The following is a 20,654-nucleotide window of genomic DNA, read 5'->3' as shown; positions in this document are numbered from 1 at the left end:
GACACCCAAGCCAGCTTGTAGACATGTGTGATCCTTGACTGTCTTGGACAGAATGTACAACTACACTTGAAGTACTCCTTCTTTACATAATTAGTTACACTATTGATATTCGCATCGGCCATTTTGTTTGTTATTCTTCTTCCGCGCCGGTTATCTCCTCCTTCATACTTTGTGGTATCGACACCATTTAAACTTTAAAAACATTCACTTTCTTCGTTATTTGACTGCTATGACTTTTTATCATTTCTAACTTTTACAAATTTTAAAAAATTTGGCTATTTTTATGCTATGTTCAGCTATTTCTATGCTTTCTCAGCATAGAATGCCATTTTCAGCTACTTTAAGGACAAAATCAGCTATTTTTATGCTTTTTAAACTATTTCTGTGCTTTGTCAGCCATTACATGCCATTTTCAGCTACTTTTAGACTACTTTCAGCTATTTTTGTCCTTCTTTTTGCTATTGAATGACATTTTCACCTACTTTTATGCCATTTTATCATATTTTATGCTATTTTTATGCTATTTTAAGCCATTTTAGACTACCTTTTGCTATTCTTAAGCTATTTTCAGCCTTTTTAGGCTACTTTCAGTGATTTTTGTCCTTTTTTAGCTACTGAATGCCATTTTCAGCTACTTTTAGGCTACTATCAACTATTTTAGGCTATTTCAGCTTTTTTAGGCTATTCTCAGCTATTTTTGTCCTTTTTTTTTAGCAATTGAATGCCATTTCAGCTACTTTTAGGCTACTTTAGCTATTTTCATGCTTTTTTCAGCTAGTTTTAGGCTACTTTTGGCTATTCTTAAGCTATTTTCAACTATTTTTAGGCTATTTTCAGCTTTTTTAAGCTACTCTCAGCTATGTTTTCCATTTTTAGCTATTGAATGCAGTTTTCAGCTACCTTTAGGCCACTTTCAGCTATTTTTGTCCTTCTTTTCGCTATTGAATGACATTTTCAGCTACTTTTATGCCATTTTATCATATTTTATGCTATTTTTAAGCTATTTTCAGCAGTTCTTCCACAATTCAGCTCACAATATCCCCACGCAATTTCAGCTGAAATTACAATTTTGATCTAGTTCAGCTTGAAATTACCATAGACGACATTTATCAGGATGAACATTCATCTGACTCCTGCACGTTTCTAAAGCTTGTTCCATGCTTGATGATTGACTTCTGAACAGAAACGCTAGACACAACCCAAGACCACACATGTTGCAGTGGCCGGTCCACAAATACATGGACCTCACAGGTTTTTACATAATTGAACATAAGTTCATAAGAAAACAAATAAGGAGAATGATCCCTGCATGCAATCTGTTTTGCACTGCAAAATAAAATCAGGAGAAAAAGAACAAGGGAGAATCTGGGCTGAGAAGATAGTGATGGTTTGATTCATTCACTTTGCAAAGTGAGCTGGAGGCTGCAATTTTTGTTTGCTGCCATGTTTTGAGGTGAAAAGGAACAAAAAGAACACATGCAGTTAGTCTCACTTTCCAGTCCGACCGCCTTCATTGGCTACCAAGCCTGCCCATAAGGGGGATACAGGAAGAGCTCTCTGCCAGCCAATTTAGGGGTCCATAGGGGTCAGCAAAAAGTTAGGCTGTGAGAACTAAACTTTATTTTTTGAATAAATGAAAATCACTCTTATCAAAGCAACAAAAATATGAATTTTATTTATTTGTGCTGTGGGAAATATGGGCTTTTTAAAAATGTAAACCTCTTTCTTAGAATTACCTTTTTATCAGTGGATGTGCAAACTGAACTAAATGATTCTGAAAGAAATGTCAGACTTCTAAGCTATTGTGCACAAATGTTAGGATGCCAGAAAATATAAAGACAAAAAGGCTAACTTATTGGAAAATGTTTGAAACACAACTGGGGAGGGCCCATTCGCTGGGTTTTTCAGGGGCCCAGACAATCCTGAGGTCAGGCCTGTCGGCTGCTTTCGATACTGCACATGAGGAAGCCCAGGCTCTCTCCACTCTTACATTTCCTTCTGCTTATATGGGGCTCGGCTGTGGTGGCAGCAGGCTCAGCAAGTCAACCCAGGAATCCCTCTGCCCTGCAGTATTTTCCTACTCCTCCTGGGGCATCCTGAGGTGGTCCCAGACCAGCTACCCTGAGGTCTCCTGCCAATTTTATGTGCCTGGAAGTCCTCCAAAGGGAGGTGGTCATCCTGATCAGATGCCCTAGCCACCTCATTCTGTCTGGAAACGTAAATATGTAGCATGTTTGATATTCAAGTCCTGAGAGGCTTTGACATCACAGGCAGAAAAATAATCATATTGACAACAACACACTTGAGGAATATTTGGAGAAATAACTGGTTGTGACAAGCCTTGAATTGGACTATGCCCCCAAAATGTTGGAGAGCAACTCAGGCTCAGAATTAAGCCTTTATTTGTCTGAAGCGTAGACAGACTGACAGATATGAGTGAAATACACATGCTCTCAGGGACTCAGACATTGGATGGCTGTCAAAAGTAATATGTCCAAATACTCCAGAATACAGGAATTCAATGAGAAAGTAGGAATTCAATACAAAGCATGAACTTCTTGTTGTTGTTAAAAAATAATCATTATTTTGCTACTTAAAGTCTTCATGTTCCTTTTTCTTTCAGTGCCAACAAAATGCAGAAGCAAGTGGAGGTCAGGATGGACGAGAGCCACCTGGAGCCCAGAGTGGACAACGTTGACAATCCATGCGGCTCTCTGTGTGATAAAATCATGAAGAACATGGTTCTCACTCTCACAATCCTTGGTAAGTTTTAGTAAACCCACTCTGTCCATAATTCTTTTAACCCCAGGCAAACACTGTACAAGCATACAAACACTGTTTTAAATGAGGGCCAGAGAATTCCCCAGTATATAGACACACTACACAGAGGATGCTAGTCCAACACTCACTGCCAAAAACATCCAAAATATGAAATATAACTTTCACTGGCAAGATTTCATTGGACTGTGAAAATAATATGGATCATTTGTGGCTAATTCACTTTTACTACTTATCATTTAAATAGAGGATGTTATATTTGTAGGATAAAGTCAAAGGTCATAGTCATAGAGTCTAATTTTCTTCCCTTGCATTTGGATTCATTACCCCAAACACTTAGAGGATTTTCTTCAAACTTAGCCCAAATGTCCACTATGCCTGAGGAAAATCATGCTACAAACTTCATAGTCATAAAGCCTCATGTTCATACCTTGCCTCTGATATCAATACCCCAGAAACACTTGGGGGGATCCTCTTGAAACTTGGCCCATATGTCCATTCTCCCTTAGGAAAAAGAATGTTATATTTTGTAGGATAAACTCAACTTTTATAGTCATAAGGCCTTGTGTTCATACCTTCTTTATGCACACATAGCTCAAGAATCCTCTGAGAAATTGTCTTTAAACTTAGCACAATAGTCCACTCTGCCTGAGGAAAAAGAATGTTATATTTTGTAGGATAAATTCAATGGTTATATTCATAAAGCTTAATTTTCTCCCCTTGCATTTGGATTTTTTACCCCAGAAACACTTGGAGGATTTTCTTCAAACTAAATCCAAATGTCCACTCTGCCTGAGGAAAATGATGTTATAATTTGTCGGAAAAACTCAAACTTCATAGTCATAAGGGCTCATGTTCATACTCTGCCTTTGATTTCAATACTCTGGAAACACTTGGAGGGATTTCTTCACACTTTGCACAAATATCTACTCTGCCTGAGGAAAATTATGTTCTAATTGTAGGAAAAACTCAAACTTCATAGTCATAAAGCTTAATTTTCTTCCCTTGCCTTTGAATTGAATGCCCCAGAAATACTTGGAGGGAATTTCTTCAAACTTCACATAAATGCCCACTCTGCCTGAGGGAAAAGAATGTTATATTTTGTAATAAAAAAAGTCAAGGGTCATTGTCTTAAAGCCTCATGTTTATATATTGTTTGAGAACTTGTAGTTCAAAAATCCTCTGCACAAATGTGCACAAATCCTTGGCACAAATATCCACTCTGGCCCATGGATCAATAGACTAGATTAGGGAGGCACAATGTCAGGGGGATTGTGGTCTGTGATGTCGTAAGGGTAAAGTTCAAGAATGAGTAATGGGATTTTTGTCAAATCTGGCACAAATTTACACTTGGAAATGATGGTTTACTAATTCAGTTTTGGAGGTCATTTTATGCATCTCCTGGAACTCCGTACTCTAAGCTAGTTATTTAATCCACAAAACATACTCCCCCATAACTAAAGAGGTAAGATACTACCACAAAATCCTCCCTGAAGCCCTTTGTCCTCCACGGTACTTTTACTGTCTGGCAATTGTACCTCCTGGGGGTGTATTACCACCAGCAGAATTCAAGTATTTTCTTTTATATGCTAAAATTAATACCAAAGTTATATCAATTTCTTGAAGAGGAAACATGTGACCTTAAAAATTCAGGTTTTAGTCGGTTTTGTTTCTCACTAATGCACACGATCATGGAGTTATAGCTGTGGATGACATGCAAGGATGTTAATCAAGTCTATAACAAGCAAAAGATGACAGTTTATCAGCACAGATGTTGATTTCCTCTGATTCAGACATTGTTAGTGTTCAGTCTCTCCGTCTCCTGGCTCTGTGATGGTTCTGTGTTTGATTCCTGTTTTTCTCACCCGCTCAGGTGTGTTTTTGGGCTCCATTGCTGGAATGCTGCTGCGGCACATATCTCCTCTCCCTCCTGATGTTATTATGATCATCGCCTTCCCTGGAGAGATCCTAATGAGGATGCTGAAGATGCTTATTCTGCCTCTTGTTGTTTCCAGTCTGGTCACAGGTGGGTGGGGTGCAGTCGCTGCAGCTTCATTTGCACAGGGATGTCCTGAAATGAGGACGAGCACTGCAACTTGTTGCAAACAGGGAGTTAAGTTGCAACAGGAGAGAGAGGAGAGTGGGTGGATTTCTTTGCAAGGCACACTTGAAAAATGCTTCTTAAGGTGTTTATTTTGTGCATAGATGAGATGTGTGGGGGGCGGGAGGAACACAGGCTTGTTTTGGGTATCTAGCACAGGTACACAGATGTTATTGTTTTGCCAAACTTAAAATTACTTCTTGTGGGAAAAAAAGAACTTAATGCAAGTAAAATATAAATATATAAAGGACTAGGGGTGGGAAATAAGGACAAAAAAACCTTTAATGTCAATATGGTGATAATAGATATCTATTTTTATCCATATCTTTATCTGCTTTTCTTTAAAGAAATAACAAACAGTTGTTCAAAACCAGGATCATAAACTTTGATGTCAATCTGTAGAAAACTGATTGATATTAAAATCTGGAAAGAAAATTGAAACAATAGACGACCAATACTGGGCAATTTTCCATTTTTAGTTAATAGAAATCGCAGCTTAATGCCCACATACTGATTAAATGTTTCAGATGATAAATCTGTTATTTTTATGGTAGTAACAAAAATTACTTATACGAAATAATCTGAAGCAATAATTCAATCCAAAGGAGAAGGAGCAATGTTTAAATTACAACATTAGGAAAGCCCAGTGGTTTATCTCAAGCTCATGTGGAGGTTTCCACCTCGTTACCAACAGTCTTTTAGCAGCAGTCAGACCTAAAAGAATCAGTCTTCTCTCAGATTTGTTAAAACTCAATGCAGAATCAACATTCAGGAGTAAAAAGTTGCCTGAAAAAGGAAAATTAGTTCTGCTAATATTGGATAAAACTTGTGATACAGTAAACCAGAAGTGCTTTACATCTAGGCAGTCCAACATAATATGTGCATAGGTTCCCACTACATTAAAATTACACAAATTACACAAAGGTGAGTGGCTAAGTTGAAATCGAAAGCATTTTCTTGGTGTTAAATAAAATCTATGTATAGTCTTTAAATGAATCATTTGATAGTTGTAATTTCGAGATGAGAGTGCTACATTTTCCTTTCCCAGTTAATGGGTTCCTGTGATTGCTTCAAGTCCAAATTCCATTTAATCTCAAAATCATTTTAGTTGACAGTCAATGGTTAAATATTGACCCTGTTCGGCCCTCATGTTAGACCCAAATTCAGAATCTGGCCCCTGCTGTGATTGAGTTTGACACCCCCGCTCTAGAACTTCTGTTTGTGGTTTTTTAATCAGAAAAGTTATCAATATAATTTATCATGTTTTTGACCAATAAAGAGATGGAGGTGGTATGATCTGTATTGCATAAATGTACTGGCAACATTCTGCAACATAAAGAAAACTGGATGAAACCTGCTCTTTGCCAGTTACCTTGACTTTTAGACATTTCTGTGCAACTCTGACACTGTGCAAGAGTGACCCAATATTCAGTTTAAAGACCAAGTATGAATATCTTTTCCAAATAAACATTGACGCAACTGATTTCATCTTACCCTTCGTGTCTTTTTAAAATATACATTAAAATATCAAAAAAAAAACTCGACATATTTCCCAGCCCTAACTAGGACTTCAACATCCATCAACAGCATGACAACAGTTACATTTCCTCAATGTGAGTTTTGTTGGCAACACTTTAAAGAGCTTAGCTTGTCTTTTATTGGAGCGTAGTAGAGCTGTGATATATGTGGTTAAATAATCTATTCCTGGCACGCTGATATTCATTATTCTAAGTCAAACCACTTGTATAGTACATAACTGTTGGCTGTAAAAGAATGAATAGCCTTGGACACAGCCACTAATAAGCATTAAAACCTGCCAGTCACATTAAATATATATATAACAGACTAGTTTGAAAGTCCAGGCCTTGGCCCCCAACTCTAAACCTCAGACAGAAACACAGCAGCATTATAGCTGGGATAAAACCAGATCATAATCCTTTATTGCTTAAAGCAGAGTTGCAGACACAACAAGCTGCCTCTCCACAACCTTGAAAGTCAGCACAACTTCTATCAAGTCTGTCTTACCAAACACAATTACCCTCAGTAAACAATGCAGGGGTTGAAGACTGCTGTGAATCATTATGAGCTCTCCGAGAGCTCAGACGTCTAGTTCCCACACAAGTCACCAGATGAATGCTGCGAGAATCACTTCCTGTCACAACGCCTAATTAAAACTTAATTAAAAGGGCGAGTTTAATTATCCTGCCAAGTGTGGAACTGAGCTGAGTTCTGGACTGAGTCGTCTTCATTTGGAAGCAATTCACGTGAAATCTTTGGCCAAAAGAGTGTCACGACATCAGCTATTGTTTTGCTTAGAAAGAACTTAAGTTTGATGTTTTCATCAGAGCTGTTTACTAGAGCAGCTAGAGAAGAGTTCAGACCCTGCATGAAACACATGGGTTTTTACTTAAACTTTCACAAAACATGAGGAACACGATGCAGTTCGGTTCCAAATTTAACTGATAGATATTATCTTGATGACATAAATGCATGCTACGCTACCATAGCAGAGCAGTGAAAACTCACCAGACAGGCCAGGAGTAGCTTCAGCTTGTGATATAAAACATTTTTACTTTTTTATTTTCTTTTCCATTCACAGCAATGTGCTTTTCAACTGTTAAGCTTTTGGTGTAACTCTATCCACCTTAAGTCTCCTTCAAAATAATAGCAGGGGTTTATGGTCAATGAGATATTTAGAAAAATCCCTGCAGGGGAATTCACAGTTTACACTGTTGTTGAACATATTACACACACACAGGCTGAGTTACATGCAAACATGCACAAACATGGACATGCACTAATGGAGAGATGTCAGAGTGATGGCATCTTCCTGCTGAAGTGCTGCCTTGAGCTGTTGGGGGTCCAGTGCCTTGCTCAAAGGCACTTCGACCATATTCGGAAAGTGAATTGGCTCCTCTCCAGCTACCAGGCCAAAGTGCAGATATGGTCCGAATGGGTCTTGAACAAGCAGCAACCTCCGGTCCTGAAAAATGAAGCCAATGTGAAGTGCAAAACGTTGATCCAAAGTGTGGTTGAGACAACGATTTCAATATGGAAGCCTCCGCGGATTGGCTTCAAAAGCAGTTTGAGTCTGCCTATTGTAAGCTGACGGCTGACGTCACACAGCCTTGGTCCAATTTTTTTCTACAGTCTATGGTCTTGAATGCTCCCAGCCCCAGTCCTTAAAGACTGAGCTACTGCCGCCCCAGAAGGATGTTTCTGCCTGATTGTTTACATGCACTCCATATTCAGATTCTCTTTACTGCCCCGCAAGGAGAAATTAGTTTAGCAACGTGATCATGTAGAGTAAAACACACACAAGGACAACAGCAACCGCATATTTCTAAATGAACAGTGTCAAACACTGAGTTGAAGACATGGAGATCAACTTTTCATTCTGCCTTTTTAGGTGGCTGTGAGAACAAACTATACCCTTTTCTTTTAGAATCATCAATCCCCATCTAAGTGAATTGGACTGGAACAAAAATGTGGATCAGTACAAAATGAGATCATTTTTTCTTTTTTAATGTGACATAAGAGTTCGCTCATCTCTGACAGCCATTCTCACAGACTGCACATCTAAAATGCCATGCATCTCATAGAAGAAGAGGGGAGCGAATTTCCATTGCATATAAACACTGATGACGAAAAAGAGGAAGTGACGCCGTTAGTCGTAGACATCACACGCTTCTAACAAACAGCACACATCATACATCTAATTATAGTGAGTTAGACTGTCAAAGCCTTTGTTTTGAATATGAGGTGTTTCTTAGAAACGTTACATGATAAGTTTACGACTAATGACATCACTTCCTCTTTTTCTTCGTTGGTGTTTATATGTGGTTGGCATTCGCTTCCTTCCTCTTCTTCTATTACCAGAACTTAGCTTCCGTCTGAGATATGCGGTGTCTCACATCAGCAATCTGCTGGAGGGCCATTTGAGATCAATGGTCTACGGACTCAGACCATACTGGTGCAGCACTCATTTGAGTAATATATCTTAAAGTCAACATCATAAAATGTCTCTATTTACATTCATTTGAATAACAAATCAAAACAATGGTAGATTCACCTCTTAAAATTTCTGGTTTAGAAATGCAAAATTATCTAAATCTAAACATGCATATAGAAATGTGATTTATTTTTAAATGAATTGCCTAAATACTGAATTTAACTGCAATTAGAAAATATTCACTTTACATTCTACTTAATTCCAAGACTCTTGGGTATGTTTCAGCCTCTGTTGTTATATAATATATGTGTCAAATTATTTAAATCCTTTAATAGTGACAATCTCTGATTTTTTTAGTAAATTGTGATTAATCTCTACTGTAACATATTGAAAATGCATTATTTGACATTTAAAACTGTTTTTGTTTAACGTAGGATTCTGGCGCTGTCCGAAACTAAGAATAATTGACTTCCTGTTTGAATTCAGACCTGCTTTTATTTTTAAAGAAAATAAGGAACGTTGGGAGACTGAGACTATGCCATGAACTTAATCGCTGAAAAAAAGAACTTGTAATGGGTTCATTATGAAATAAGGGAACATTACAGAGGTTAATGCTTGATAATAATGTCAATAATGTGATAAAAAAAGTGAATGCACTAACTAATACAGACCTTACTTGCAGCATGATTAATGTGTGCATGCCTGCAGCCCTGTTATATACTGTAGATATTAACCTCAGCATCCTTTTAACCCTGCTTTGCCCAAAGGACTTGCCGGTTTAGATGCCAAATCCAGCGGCCGCCTCGGCACCAGAGCCATGGTGTACTACATGTCAACGACAGTGATTGCAGCAGTCCTCGGGGTGATCCTGGTTCTCCTCATCCATCCCGGCAACCCAAAGCTGAGAGCGAACATGGGACAGGGAAAGAAGAACGACGAGGTTTCCAGCGTGGACGCCTTCTTTGATCTCATCAGAAATCTCTTCCCTGAGAACTTGGTGCAGGCGTGCTTTCAGCAGGTAGGAGACTCTCAGATTCCTCTCACCCACCTATAAGCAGTCTGATTCATAGGTGAGGTGCTCCAACTGTTTGTTCTTTTCTTTGATTTTTATTTCTTTATTTTTGTCCAGATCCAAACAGTAGTCACCAAAGTACCTGTGCCCACTAACAGAACCAAAGCGCCCCCACAGTTCACGGTGAAGAGGTCGCTGCAGTTCAAGGGAGGGATGAACGTCCTGGGTAGGTGAAAAGTTTGAAAACACTCCCACTGTGCAAAAGAAGACAAGAAGGTTTTAGAGAAAAAGAGGCAGTTCTTTTTCACTTTCAAATACTGAACACTAGATAACAGGATATCACAGAATATTCACAACCAGTTTCAGTTATGGACGAGGGTTTAAAAGCTGCATTTTAAATGCAGATCAGTGTCAAACAGTAGTAAGAGAGAGTCCTTTGGCACTCGTAGCATGCATTTTTAGTGGAGTCAGTTCAGAACTTCAGAAGAAATAGTTTTTAAACACTGAAACATGTAATAGTTAAAGAAATGCTGCCTATAACTACTTCATGAACATTTACCCCGTACGTCTTCATTCTTTTTCTAGATGTGGTTCAAACCTTTTTAATCTTGGACTCTCCAAAAGAAAGAAAAGTCCTAAATTTCTGTCAAAATCAACACTGATTTGAATTTTGATAAAACCCTAAGAAAATAGGCCTACATCTGTTTTCCTGCAGAAGACCATTGTTTGACCTATTTAATGTTTTACCATAATTTTATAGAGAGCAGTGAGGCATCATATGCTAGTCTTTTTTTTTTTTTTAAAGATTTATTTTTGGCCTTTTTTAGATAGGACAGTGGATAGAGTCAGAAACAGGGAGAGACATGCAGGAAATAGTGCCACGGGCCGGATTTGAACCCGGGTCGCCTGCGTATATGGTGTGCGCCTTAACCACTCGACTACCGGCGCACCATATGCTAGTCTTTTAAGGACCCTGTAAAGTGAAAATAGATCCGTATTCAGGTTTGTTGTATGACAGGTCACTCTGATATGAACCCTCAGGTCCAATAAGCAATATTGATATGATAATATGAACATATTTGTCCCGCCCACATTAAACCAAACCAGGAGAGAGGTGAAAAACTTTCTAACAGTCTAAACCCAACATTCAGTCACGTGTAGATCTCAGTGTTTTCACATGTTTACAGCAGCCAGATTCTAACATTTCTAGAGTGTTAATGAAACATTTTCACTTTACAGGGTCTTTAAAGATTTATCAAAGTTCGCTAATGTAAGCAAAAGCAAAAGGTAGCAAAAAAGTCATAACAAAGACTAGAACATTAAGAACAATAGAGTGGTGCAGGAATGAGTCGTAAAACACGGAAGTGAGTTAGCATTTTAGCACTTCCAGTTCCCTCGTCTAACTGCTATGATTATATTTCATTTTATTTTTTACCTGCTTGCACAGACATTTTAATTTAACTGAAGTTTCTCCTTAAATGAATTTCTGAATGACATGCATACTCCTTTTTATTTGCCTGAAATGTGAACCTTTTGAAGGTTTGGGTTCAATATTTCATTCTTTCTTCAAAAGTATCAGTATCGATAAAATTATGTCAAAAAGTATCTGTACTGATAAAATTATGTCAAAAAGTATCTGTACTGATAAAATTATGTCAAAAAGTATCGGTATCAATAAAATGACGTCAAAAAGTATTAGTATCGATAAAACTACGTCAAAAAGTATCTGTACTGATAAAATTAAGTCAAAAAGTATCAGTTTAGATAAAATTACATTAGAAAGTATCAGTATCGATAAAATTACATTAGAAAGTATCAGTATCGATAAAATTACATTAAAAAGTATCTGTATCGATGAAATTACTTTAAAAAGTATCAGTATTGTACCGATAAAATTACGTCATAAAGTATCCAATTGTATCAATGAAATTACTTCAAAAAGTATCAGTACCCATAAAATTACGTCAATAAGTATTGATATAGTATTGATAAAATTACCTCAAAAAGTATCCGTACCAATAAAATTACTTCAAAAAGTATCGGTATTGTATCAGTAAAATTACGTCAAAAAGTACCGGTATAGTATCAGTAAAATTACGTCAGAAAGTATTGGTTTCGTATCAATAAAATTAGGTCAAAAAGTATCGCTATCGTATCAGTAAAATTACATCAAAAAGTATCATTATAGTATCGATAAAATTAAATCAAAAAGTATTGTTATTGTATCAATAAAATTATATCAAAAAGTATTGGTATAGTATCGATAAAATTAAGTCAAAACATGTCAGTTTCGTATCAATAAAATTACATCAAAAAGTATCAGTATTGATAAAATTAAATTAAAAAGTATCAGTCTTTATATCGAATTGAAAAACATCGGTATCGCCCATCTCCATTGTACGAGGGGATACTGCATGGTTGGGATGAGTTAAATTTTTTGGTCTTTTTGCATAAAAAAGTTGAAGGACAGGAACCCAATTGTTTTTCTGTTATTAATGTGATTTTTTCCATTGTGATAAAGTCTAAAAGTAAATTGTGCCATTGGGTTACTGAGATACTTTGCCTCTCTACAGTGATGCTGGCTGGCTAATTCAGTTTTTGTTTTCCTTGCTCTATTTTGTGTCCTGCAGGGTTGATTGGATTCTTTGTTGCTTTCGGAGTCATTATGGGAAAAATGGGTGAAAAAGCCAAGCTGATGTTGGAGTTTTTCAATGTCCTGAATGAGATTGTGATGCGGCTGGTTGGTGCCATTATGTGGTAAGTTCCATCCAACAGATCGTTCCTGTCAGTATCTCTGCCAAACCATGAAAAATCTACAGTAATTTTAACACATATGCACATATTCTGTCTGTCTTCAGGTACTCTCCTCTTGGTATTGCCTGCCTCATCTGTGGAAAGATCATCTCCATTAATGACTTGGAGGTGGTTGCAAGGCAGCTGGGGATGTACATGATCACTGTGATCGTGGGGCTCATCATCCACGGAGGCATCTTCCTTCCACTCATATATTTTGTGATAGTGAAAGAAAACCCTTACAAGTTCTTCATGGGAATATTTCAAGCGTGGGTCACGGCTCTGGGGACAGCATCCAGGTTGGAGAGATTTCTGATTTGTTTTGCTTTTCTTTTATCCAGTTTTCATTCTCTGGTGCTGGCCCTGGTTAGAACAGTGGATGGATTCCAATTCAGGTTCCCTCTCTGTGAGGGTGTCTCTGTGAATAATGTGATTCACCCATCCATCTAAAAGTAACCTTGGTTTTCAAATGTTAACCATGAAGTAGTCTTGCCAGCCATGGCTTCTCACTTTGCCTCCATGTGGGAGGACTTTTTCTTCCCTCCATATTTTATTAACAACACTGAGGAACTCGCTCTCCTCCTGAGGTGAGCTCTCCTCTCAAGTTCAGTGCTCCTCCGCCAACCAGACACACTCCTTAATTATCTGAAAAAGCATACGAAACAACCACTGAGTCATAACTGCTGTTCCCTCTGTGAGATTCACCCTGAAAGTGAATTCAAACTAGTGAAACTTTTTTGGATCTTTGGGGAAGTTTAACACAACATTTCTGGCCTAAAATGTTGTATTTCATGTAGCAAATTGAAAATGAATTAATCATGATCATCAGACTTTTTCCAGGCTGAATAGAAAACAGAGTTGTGAGGTTGCAAATCCAATCTGACAGAGCAAAATGTCTTCATCAGATGCCACAGATTATTTTCAGCATTTCTTAAGATAGAATTAAAATCAAATGGTATGATTCATATTTTAATATCACAGCAAAAAAAATACCTGGGCAGCAATAATGTCTAATTGATTGTTTTTACTAGATGAACAATACTCTTGGATTATGGTGTGGTTTCAGATTTTACCTTGAGGCACCAAAACAACAGGTCAGGGATCAGACCGTATGTTGGTTTCGCACTTCACCATGCCAGCGGCGCTCTGGCCTCCTGATGGCCATTGTCCATGCATGTGCCACGTTTCTGGACCTGCCCACCTGGTTCTGGGCACCCAGTATGCAGAGAGCCGCATCAGGCCTGCTAAAGGATGCCAATAAAAGGCAGCTAACATTGTTGTATCAAGGAACTGGCCCTTCCCATCCTCGTTCTCCCATCCTGGGGCTGGATAGGCAAGTGGTTGACATAGTTGACTTTGATACAGGAGACTGGACACAGTTGGTATCTGGATCCTCAGGCAAGGTCCTCATATCATAGATGGATGTCACTTTGGATAAAAGTGTCTGTAGACACATGGTCTTGCTAAAAATTCCCAAATAAGTGCAGAAGAGAAGCTGTCACAAAGGAGTCCAGCTGGTGCCTCTGGGCATTAGTCAACGTTTAGGCCTCACAAAAGTATAGTAGGACTAGGGACCAAAGGCTCTGACTTTTGTCAGCATGCTTAGATACCGGGAGCGGCATACGCCCAATGTGCAAATCCAAGTCTGAAAGTCCAAACTACTTGCGGTGATATCCAAATTGCACATTTCTGCAGTACACAATTAGGTAGTGTCCAATATCATGCACTGCAGTTTTACACTTACTGGAAGTTACAACAGTTTGACCACCTTTCTCCATTTCTACCGCTCTAAGGCAAAGATAGGTTTAACTAGAATCTGTACTGCACAGCAATTATCATACTAGCCATGTGGCTGCTGCCATTTTGAAAGTTGATATGTTATCTGGCGTCCATTGCTGAGAAGAGTGTCCACATTCAATTCTTGGATGTTTTTAAGTGCCCCACCAGTACACAGCATTTTTTGCATTCATCTCTGGATCAGCGCATTTTGCACACTCATGCACTTTTCATATCAAGTATTCAGTTTAGTTAATTATTTGATTTGGAACACACCTTTGAATGTTTATCTAACCAATTATGGCCCAGCAATAACTGCCATGAAAGGGGGCTCTCTGATTGGTGGGTGAGCCAACCAATCAAAGAGCCAAAAAAAGACCCGTTGACATTAATTGCAGGCAAATTCCTGCACCCTCTTATTGTACAAATACTTTTGCCACTTTTGATCCCAAAACCTTGCGGATATTTCCAGACCACATTTGTGAAAATTATAAATTTGTTTCTCATTTTGGTTTTTATATATATGACAAAAATGGTTTGGTATTTTTGTAAATCTTTGGTACTTTCTGACATTATGGATCATTTAAATCATTGGTTCCCAACCTGGGCCAAAGATCTTAGAGGGGTGTGAGGCATTGTCTGCTCTGCTGCTTAGATTTGGAAATATTGACTAAAACCATGATAAAGCAGTTGTTAACTATTTTGTACACAAGCCTTTTTTGATAAGAAAAGCATGCACAGGCCTTTTTCAGTGTTTTATCAGTGAAACAATTACAATCTATGTTGGTTTTTGGTGGCAATGTTTTTAATGATGTGTTTATGATGTACTATTTGACAATGTTATTATACACAATATTATAATTTATTAGAGACTTACATTTCTGCATGTCTGTTGTGCCATATTGGGTGCCATGTCTGTTGTGCCATTTTGGGTGCCATGTCTGTTGTGCCATATTGGGTGCATAGATTGCAAACTGGACCTCTGCATACTGCCCTTGTCTAACATCATCTTCCTGTTCTTTTTCTGCAGTGCTGGTACCTTGCCCGTTACGTTCCGGTGCTTAGAGGAAAACCTGGGCATCGACAAGAGAGTGACCCGATTCGTCCTTCCTGTGGGTGCCACCATCAACATGGACGGCACAGCGCTTTATGAGGCCGTGGCTGCCATCTTCATTGCTCAGATGAACGGCATCGCCCTCGACTGGGGCCAGATTGTTACTGTCAGGTGAGAACGTGGAGACAGAGAGATATGACTGAATGCAGGTTCATCATTATTTCAATTAATATTTTTACTAATAGGTGCTTTTGAAATATGCAAAAGTGCAAGGTGTGAATAACGTGAAAAGTGGGGATTTCTAGTGCTTTTTTTCCCGTATTATGAACTAAAACTTTAATGTTATTAAAAGATGCTCGTTTTTAAATGTTTAACCAGTTTTTACAGCTTGAGCAAAGACATTTAGACCCACATATCTCCTTCTTTGTTTGCCTTTTTTAATTATTTATCTCATAAAAACTCTATTTTTATTAGATTTATTGAATGTTTGATGTTCAAAGAGCTTAGTGTGAGTGTTTGGAGCCTTACCGTCTGTGTTTTCTCCTCCTGCTGAGTGTTGAACTTGTCTCTTTTGTAGTATGACAGCCACTCTAGCCAGTGTTGGAGCAGCCAGTATTCCCAGTGCTGGACTGGTGACCATGCTTCTGATCCTCACAGCGGTGGGTCTGCCCACTCAGGACATCAGCCTGCTGGTGGCTGTCGACTGGCTGCTGTAAGTCAACACAGAAAATGTACATTTCAAGAGAGAAGAAAAGGAAAGCAACGCCCTAGGAAAAATTACAATTGCAAAATAATTTCTGAAAAATATTATTTCATCTTGCTTTGCAGGCAAGAATGAGAGAGACATAGAAAAACACATGCACACAGACTTAGACATTTAAAACTGCAGAACTATATTAATACATAAATGCGGGAGTATATCACATGATAAAAGCCTCAAGATAACTAAAAACAATCATTTCAAGCAAGTGTGACAACATGTTTGATCTAACGTTAAATTTCTCATGACGTGGCTCTGACGATACGACAAAGACACGTGGAATAAACCGTCTAAACCAGAGATTCTCAACATGTGGCTCTGGAGACATATGTGCTCTTTATGTCTTTATTTTCTATATAATGGCCCAGAAAACCTTAAAAAAGGGAAACCTTTTTTTGCCATTCTTACAATTTACACCACTTTTTGCCCATTTAAGCTACGTTTTTCCATTAAATACCACTTGTTTCCTCTTTTTTTTTGCCCCTTTTTTGCCATTTCTGACTGCTTTTTGGCCATTTTAGTCACTTTTCACTCTTTTCTTTGCTACGTTTTTGCCACTTTTTTCCCATTTTTTTGCCACTTTTCATCCAGTTTAGCTACCTTTTGCTATTAAATACCACTTGTTTTCTTTTTTCACCATTTTTGCCTCATCTTTTTTCAAATTTTGCCACTTTTATCCCATTTTGTCTTTTTTACCACGTTTAAGCCAGTTAAGCTACCTTTTGCCACTTGTTTCCTCTTTTTGCCCCTTTTTTTGCCACCTCTTTTAGCTACTTTTATCCTATTTTTGCCCTATTCACCATTTTTTGCCTATTTAAGCTACCTTTTGCAAGTATATACCACTTTTTCCTCTTTTTCCCCTTTTTTGCCACCCTTGACTTTTTTATGGCAATTTTAGTCATTTTACACTCATTTTTTGCCACCTGTAACTCATTTTTGTCACTTCCCATTTATTTTTGCTACCTTCTGACCCTTTATCCACTTTTCCCCCCATTTTCCCTCATTTTTGCCGCTTTTTGATCATTTAAGCCAACTTTAACTCACTGTTATTGCTACTTTGAGCTGTTTTTCCCACTTTTCACAATTAGATTGCGGCTCTTGCAAGGTATTTTTCAACAGTTTGGCTCTTTGGATGAGCAGGGTTGAGTAACATTGATCTAACCAAACACTACAGAGGTTTATTACTAGAGAAACAACAATACTGCTTGTTTAGAGTGTGTATGAGGTGTGTATGTCAGGTAATGAGTGTGTCAGCTGTCTGGTGAGTGTAGGATGTGTGGTGCATGTTTGTATGGTGTGAAACTAAAGAAACAAAGAAGATAAAGTCAATAAAGCATGGTGCTGTGAAGACTACTAGCAGATAAGAGAGGAACACATTTATGCCTTACTTCAGCATTTTCAAAATAAGAGAAAGCATGGCAGGAAAAAATGACACAGACATTCACCCGTTAAAACAATACTTGAAATGCAGCTCAGGTTTCTGGATTGTTGCTGAGACATTTCTGCACCTTGATTGGAGTCCACCTGTGCTAAATTAAACTGCTATGTAAATAGAGGGTATACTCAAACTCTCTCTGGGTTTGTTGTTCTTAGCTCTGAGTTCACACTGATTGATGGCGCTTCATGAAGCTTAATTATGTTTTACTCAAAGGCTCAAACAAGACTCATACATGGTTGTTTTTCAAGTAACCACCTGTTCACTCAGAGGCTTTGTTTGTAGGGGCATAATGATCAAGAGTTGTAAAGACAACACTTTCTATGACCTTAAAAGACAAACCTGTAACAACTGAATCAACTTTAACATTTCTTTTATCTCTTATTGATCACAGATTCTTGTTTTCAGATGGACTGGAGGAGAGGGGGATAGCATTTATTTTGGTTTGACAATCTTCTCTGAAAATCACATAGTAAGCCTTAAAGTCAAATATTGTTTCAGTAACTCTATAGCAGGAGCAGGAGAAAAGAAGTTCTTCACGGTTAATCAGATTGTCAAAAGAGGTTCCACCTTTCTATGAATCATTTAGCCTAAGGTTCAACAAAATCCTTCAGATCAGGTGAGGTTTAGGAGGGGCAGCTGGTTCCCACATGAGTAACATACGTTTGCAGCCAGCAGAGAGAGAAACTGCCAGAACTTTGGTCTTTTTGCTGATGTGTGTGATTTCTGTTCCTGGATGAACACAGAGACATTCAAAGGTTACAGTTTAAGAGCTGATAGTTACTAAAGCCTGACTACCACATTTGTTAACACCCACAGAAAGAACATGTTTAGGATTGATCTGTGAGGACACACACACACACAAACTATATATATACACAATAATAATAATGATAATAATAATTATATATATATATATATATATATACATACAGTCCCATGAATCTTCGGTCATACCCCATCATGACAAATTAAAAACAGATTTTATTTATTTATTTATTTTTTGCAACTAGATTAAAGACAAAACTGAAATATCACAGACTGCAGTTTTCTAACTTTCAGCATTGGTTAATGTTATGAAGGTGGAAGCTGCTTCTTGAAAAAAAAAAAAAAAAAATATATATATATATATATATATATATATATATATATATATATAAAATCAACCTGAGGGGGCGCCAGAGTCACCACATACAAACAGTTCTTCACAGCAGCTTTAACCCTCCAGCATCCCTTCTATAAGTGCAACAGCCATGTCCCTAAGGATAAAAATACCCTCCAATAAAGACTGCCATAGAAAATGTATGCATTAGTGTATCATTCCATTTTTTTGTATAAATACTTTTAGTAACTTAATCTTTGCTCTGTTTCAATTTTTTTACCCTTTAAATGCCCGTTTTCATGATTAGTACTTGGTTATTTTTCAACCCTCCTGTGTCCCTAGCAGTATTTTTGGATTTGCATCCCTAGAAAAGGAAATTTAAAAGGGTAAAGAAAAAAAATACCCTTAGGGACAAAAGTAGGGTTAAATTCAAATTTATAGACGATTTAAGGAGAATTGTGTCATAACGTGTACTCCTCCCTCATGTTTGTCTGGCAGGGATCGTTTCCGTACCTCGGTGAACGTGGTCGGGGACTCGTACGGAGCGGGGATAGTCTACCACCTCTCCAAACACGAGCTGGACTCCTTCGACTCCCAGCAGACCCGTATGGAGGACTTTGAGATGTCAAAGACACAATCATTTTATGAAAATAACACCAACCAGAATGTATACGCTCACCACAACTCAATCTTAATAGACGACTGCAAGGTACATTTCACGTTAACGGACATAGAGACGTGCATGTAGAGACTCCTCCTCCTCTGTGGTCGTGTTTCGTCCTTCTCCTCTCTCTGTCTGTGATTCTTTACTTCTGATGGTGTATGTGGATAGCACTTTCATGACAGTCCATTTTTATATATAAATGGATGAAAAAGCAAAATATACACACTTATGTTATGAAAAAGCAGTTTTTGTGAAACCAGAATCATCAAATGGATTTTTTTTCTTTTTATAGTTTCTTTTTTTATCATCAAAATCTCTGTTTTACTCACATGAAACCAAAAATATCTGTCACTTTTACACTTCAACCGAATGTGTTGTCTTTACTTGATTGTTGATGCTGTATGTTTGTTTTTTAAATGAGGAATTCGCTCTTTATCAGCTGAATTGGACATGTATTTGTGGCAGCCCAGACCAAATCACAGTCTTTATTCATTGGCAATACTTAGCAGAAACTTTTTCCTACCAGTGGTACACATAAAGACTGCTGTTTCACCATGTCCCATCCAAAGTTATGCATCCATTTATGAAATGCATACTGAAAATCCTTCCCCATCACTACTTTTCCTACTTTTCAGACCAAACCTGAGTAAATTTCCGGTTATTTCTAGAGCACACTGTGGGTATTCCTTTGTTTGTTTGATGCAACTTTTGTCCAATGCAAAAGCTGCGTTCTGATTGTTTGACTTTTGTGACTCGGTTGGGCAGAGAAGCCATAAAATACATGGCCAGCTTTGTGTTATAATGTAAATTTAGTTTCACATGGCATGTAAAAAGCATCACTGTAATAATGTGTCATTATTTTCTATGTCGAGTGGAAGTCTCCTGATTTGGCCCGACTATAACGAAGCGATGGCTTCTCTTCCCAACCAAACGTTTTTTTATCTAATGACGGTGCCTTGGCCCAAATATTTTGATGTTCTTGATACCTGCCTACAGGTCACCATGGGCAAAAATGGCAAGACTGCAGAGTTCTCTCTTGTTGAAGAGGGGCCATGGAAATGCGAGTAATGCAGATCCAGATCCTGCTGCGCCTTACCCCAAGTTCCACCAGCTTTAACTTTCTGCCGACTCAACTATAGAAACAACAACAAAAAAAAAAGTCACGTAGAGAAGAAAAGAAAGGGGAAAACAGAGTTAGCGATGTCAACCATTCACCAAAGACAGTCA

General features: G+C 38.0%; 1 protein-coding gene across 1 annotated transcript; it reads left to right on the top strand.

Moving 5' to 3' along the window:
* The first annotated feature begins 2,627 nt into the window (after nucleotides 1-2,627).
* Nucleotides 2,628-20,495, top strand: slc1a2a (solute carrier family 1 member 2a). The gene is made up of 10 exons (XM_041788990.1): nucleotides 2,628-2,763; nucleotides 4,652-4,804; nucleotides 9,599-9,849; nucleotides 9,961-10,069; nucleotides 12,474-12,600; nucleotides 12,702-12,935; nucleotides 15,443-15,637; nucleotides 16,044-16,178; nucleotides 19,262-19,472; nucleotides 20,424-20,495. Exons 1-10 carry the CDS (start codon nucleotides 2,634-2,636, stop codon nucleotides 20,493-20,495), a joined length of 1,617 nt encoding a protein of 538 aa, XP_041644924.1. The 5' UTR covers nucleotides 2,628-2,633.
* Nucleotides 20,496-20,654: the final 159 nt, after the last annotated feature.

This window comes from Cheilinus undulatus, linkage group 1 (genome assembly GCF_018320785.1).
Source record: "Cheilinus undulatus linkage group 1, ASM1832078v1, whole genome shotgun sequence".
NCBI classification, from domain to species: Eukaryota; Metazoa; Chordata; class Actinopteri; order Labriformes; family Labridae; genus Cheilinus; species Cheilinus undulatus.
Note: the sequence above shows the minus strand (reverse complement) of the source record. Positions and strands in the feature narration are given on the sequence as shown.

What these genes read in the sequence shown, in the direction of transcription:
- slc1a2a (XM_041788990.1), top strand. Translation starts at nt 2,634, where the DNA reads ATGCAGAAGCAAGTGGAGGTCAGGATGGACGAGAGCCACCTGGAGCCC. An exon ending in GTGGCTGTCGACTGGCTGCT is followed by an intron (nt 16,179 to 19,261) that starts GTAAGTCAACAC and finishes TTTGTCTGGCAG; the next exon opens with GGATCGTTTCCGTACCTCGG. An exon ending in TCTTAATAGACGACTGCAAG is followed by an intron (nt 19,473 to 20,423) that starts GTACATTTCACG and finishes ACCTGCCTACAG; the next exon opens with GTCACCATGGGCAAAAATGG.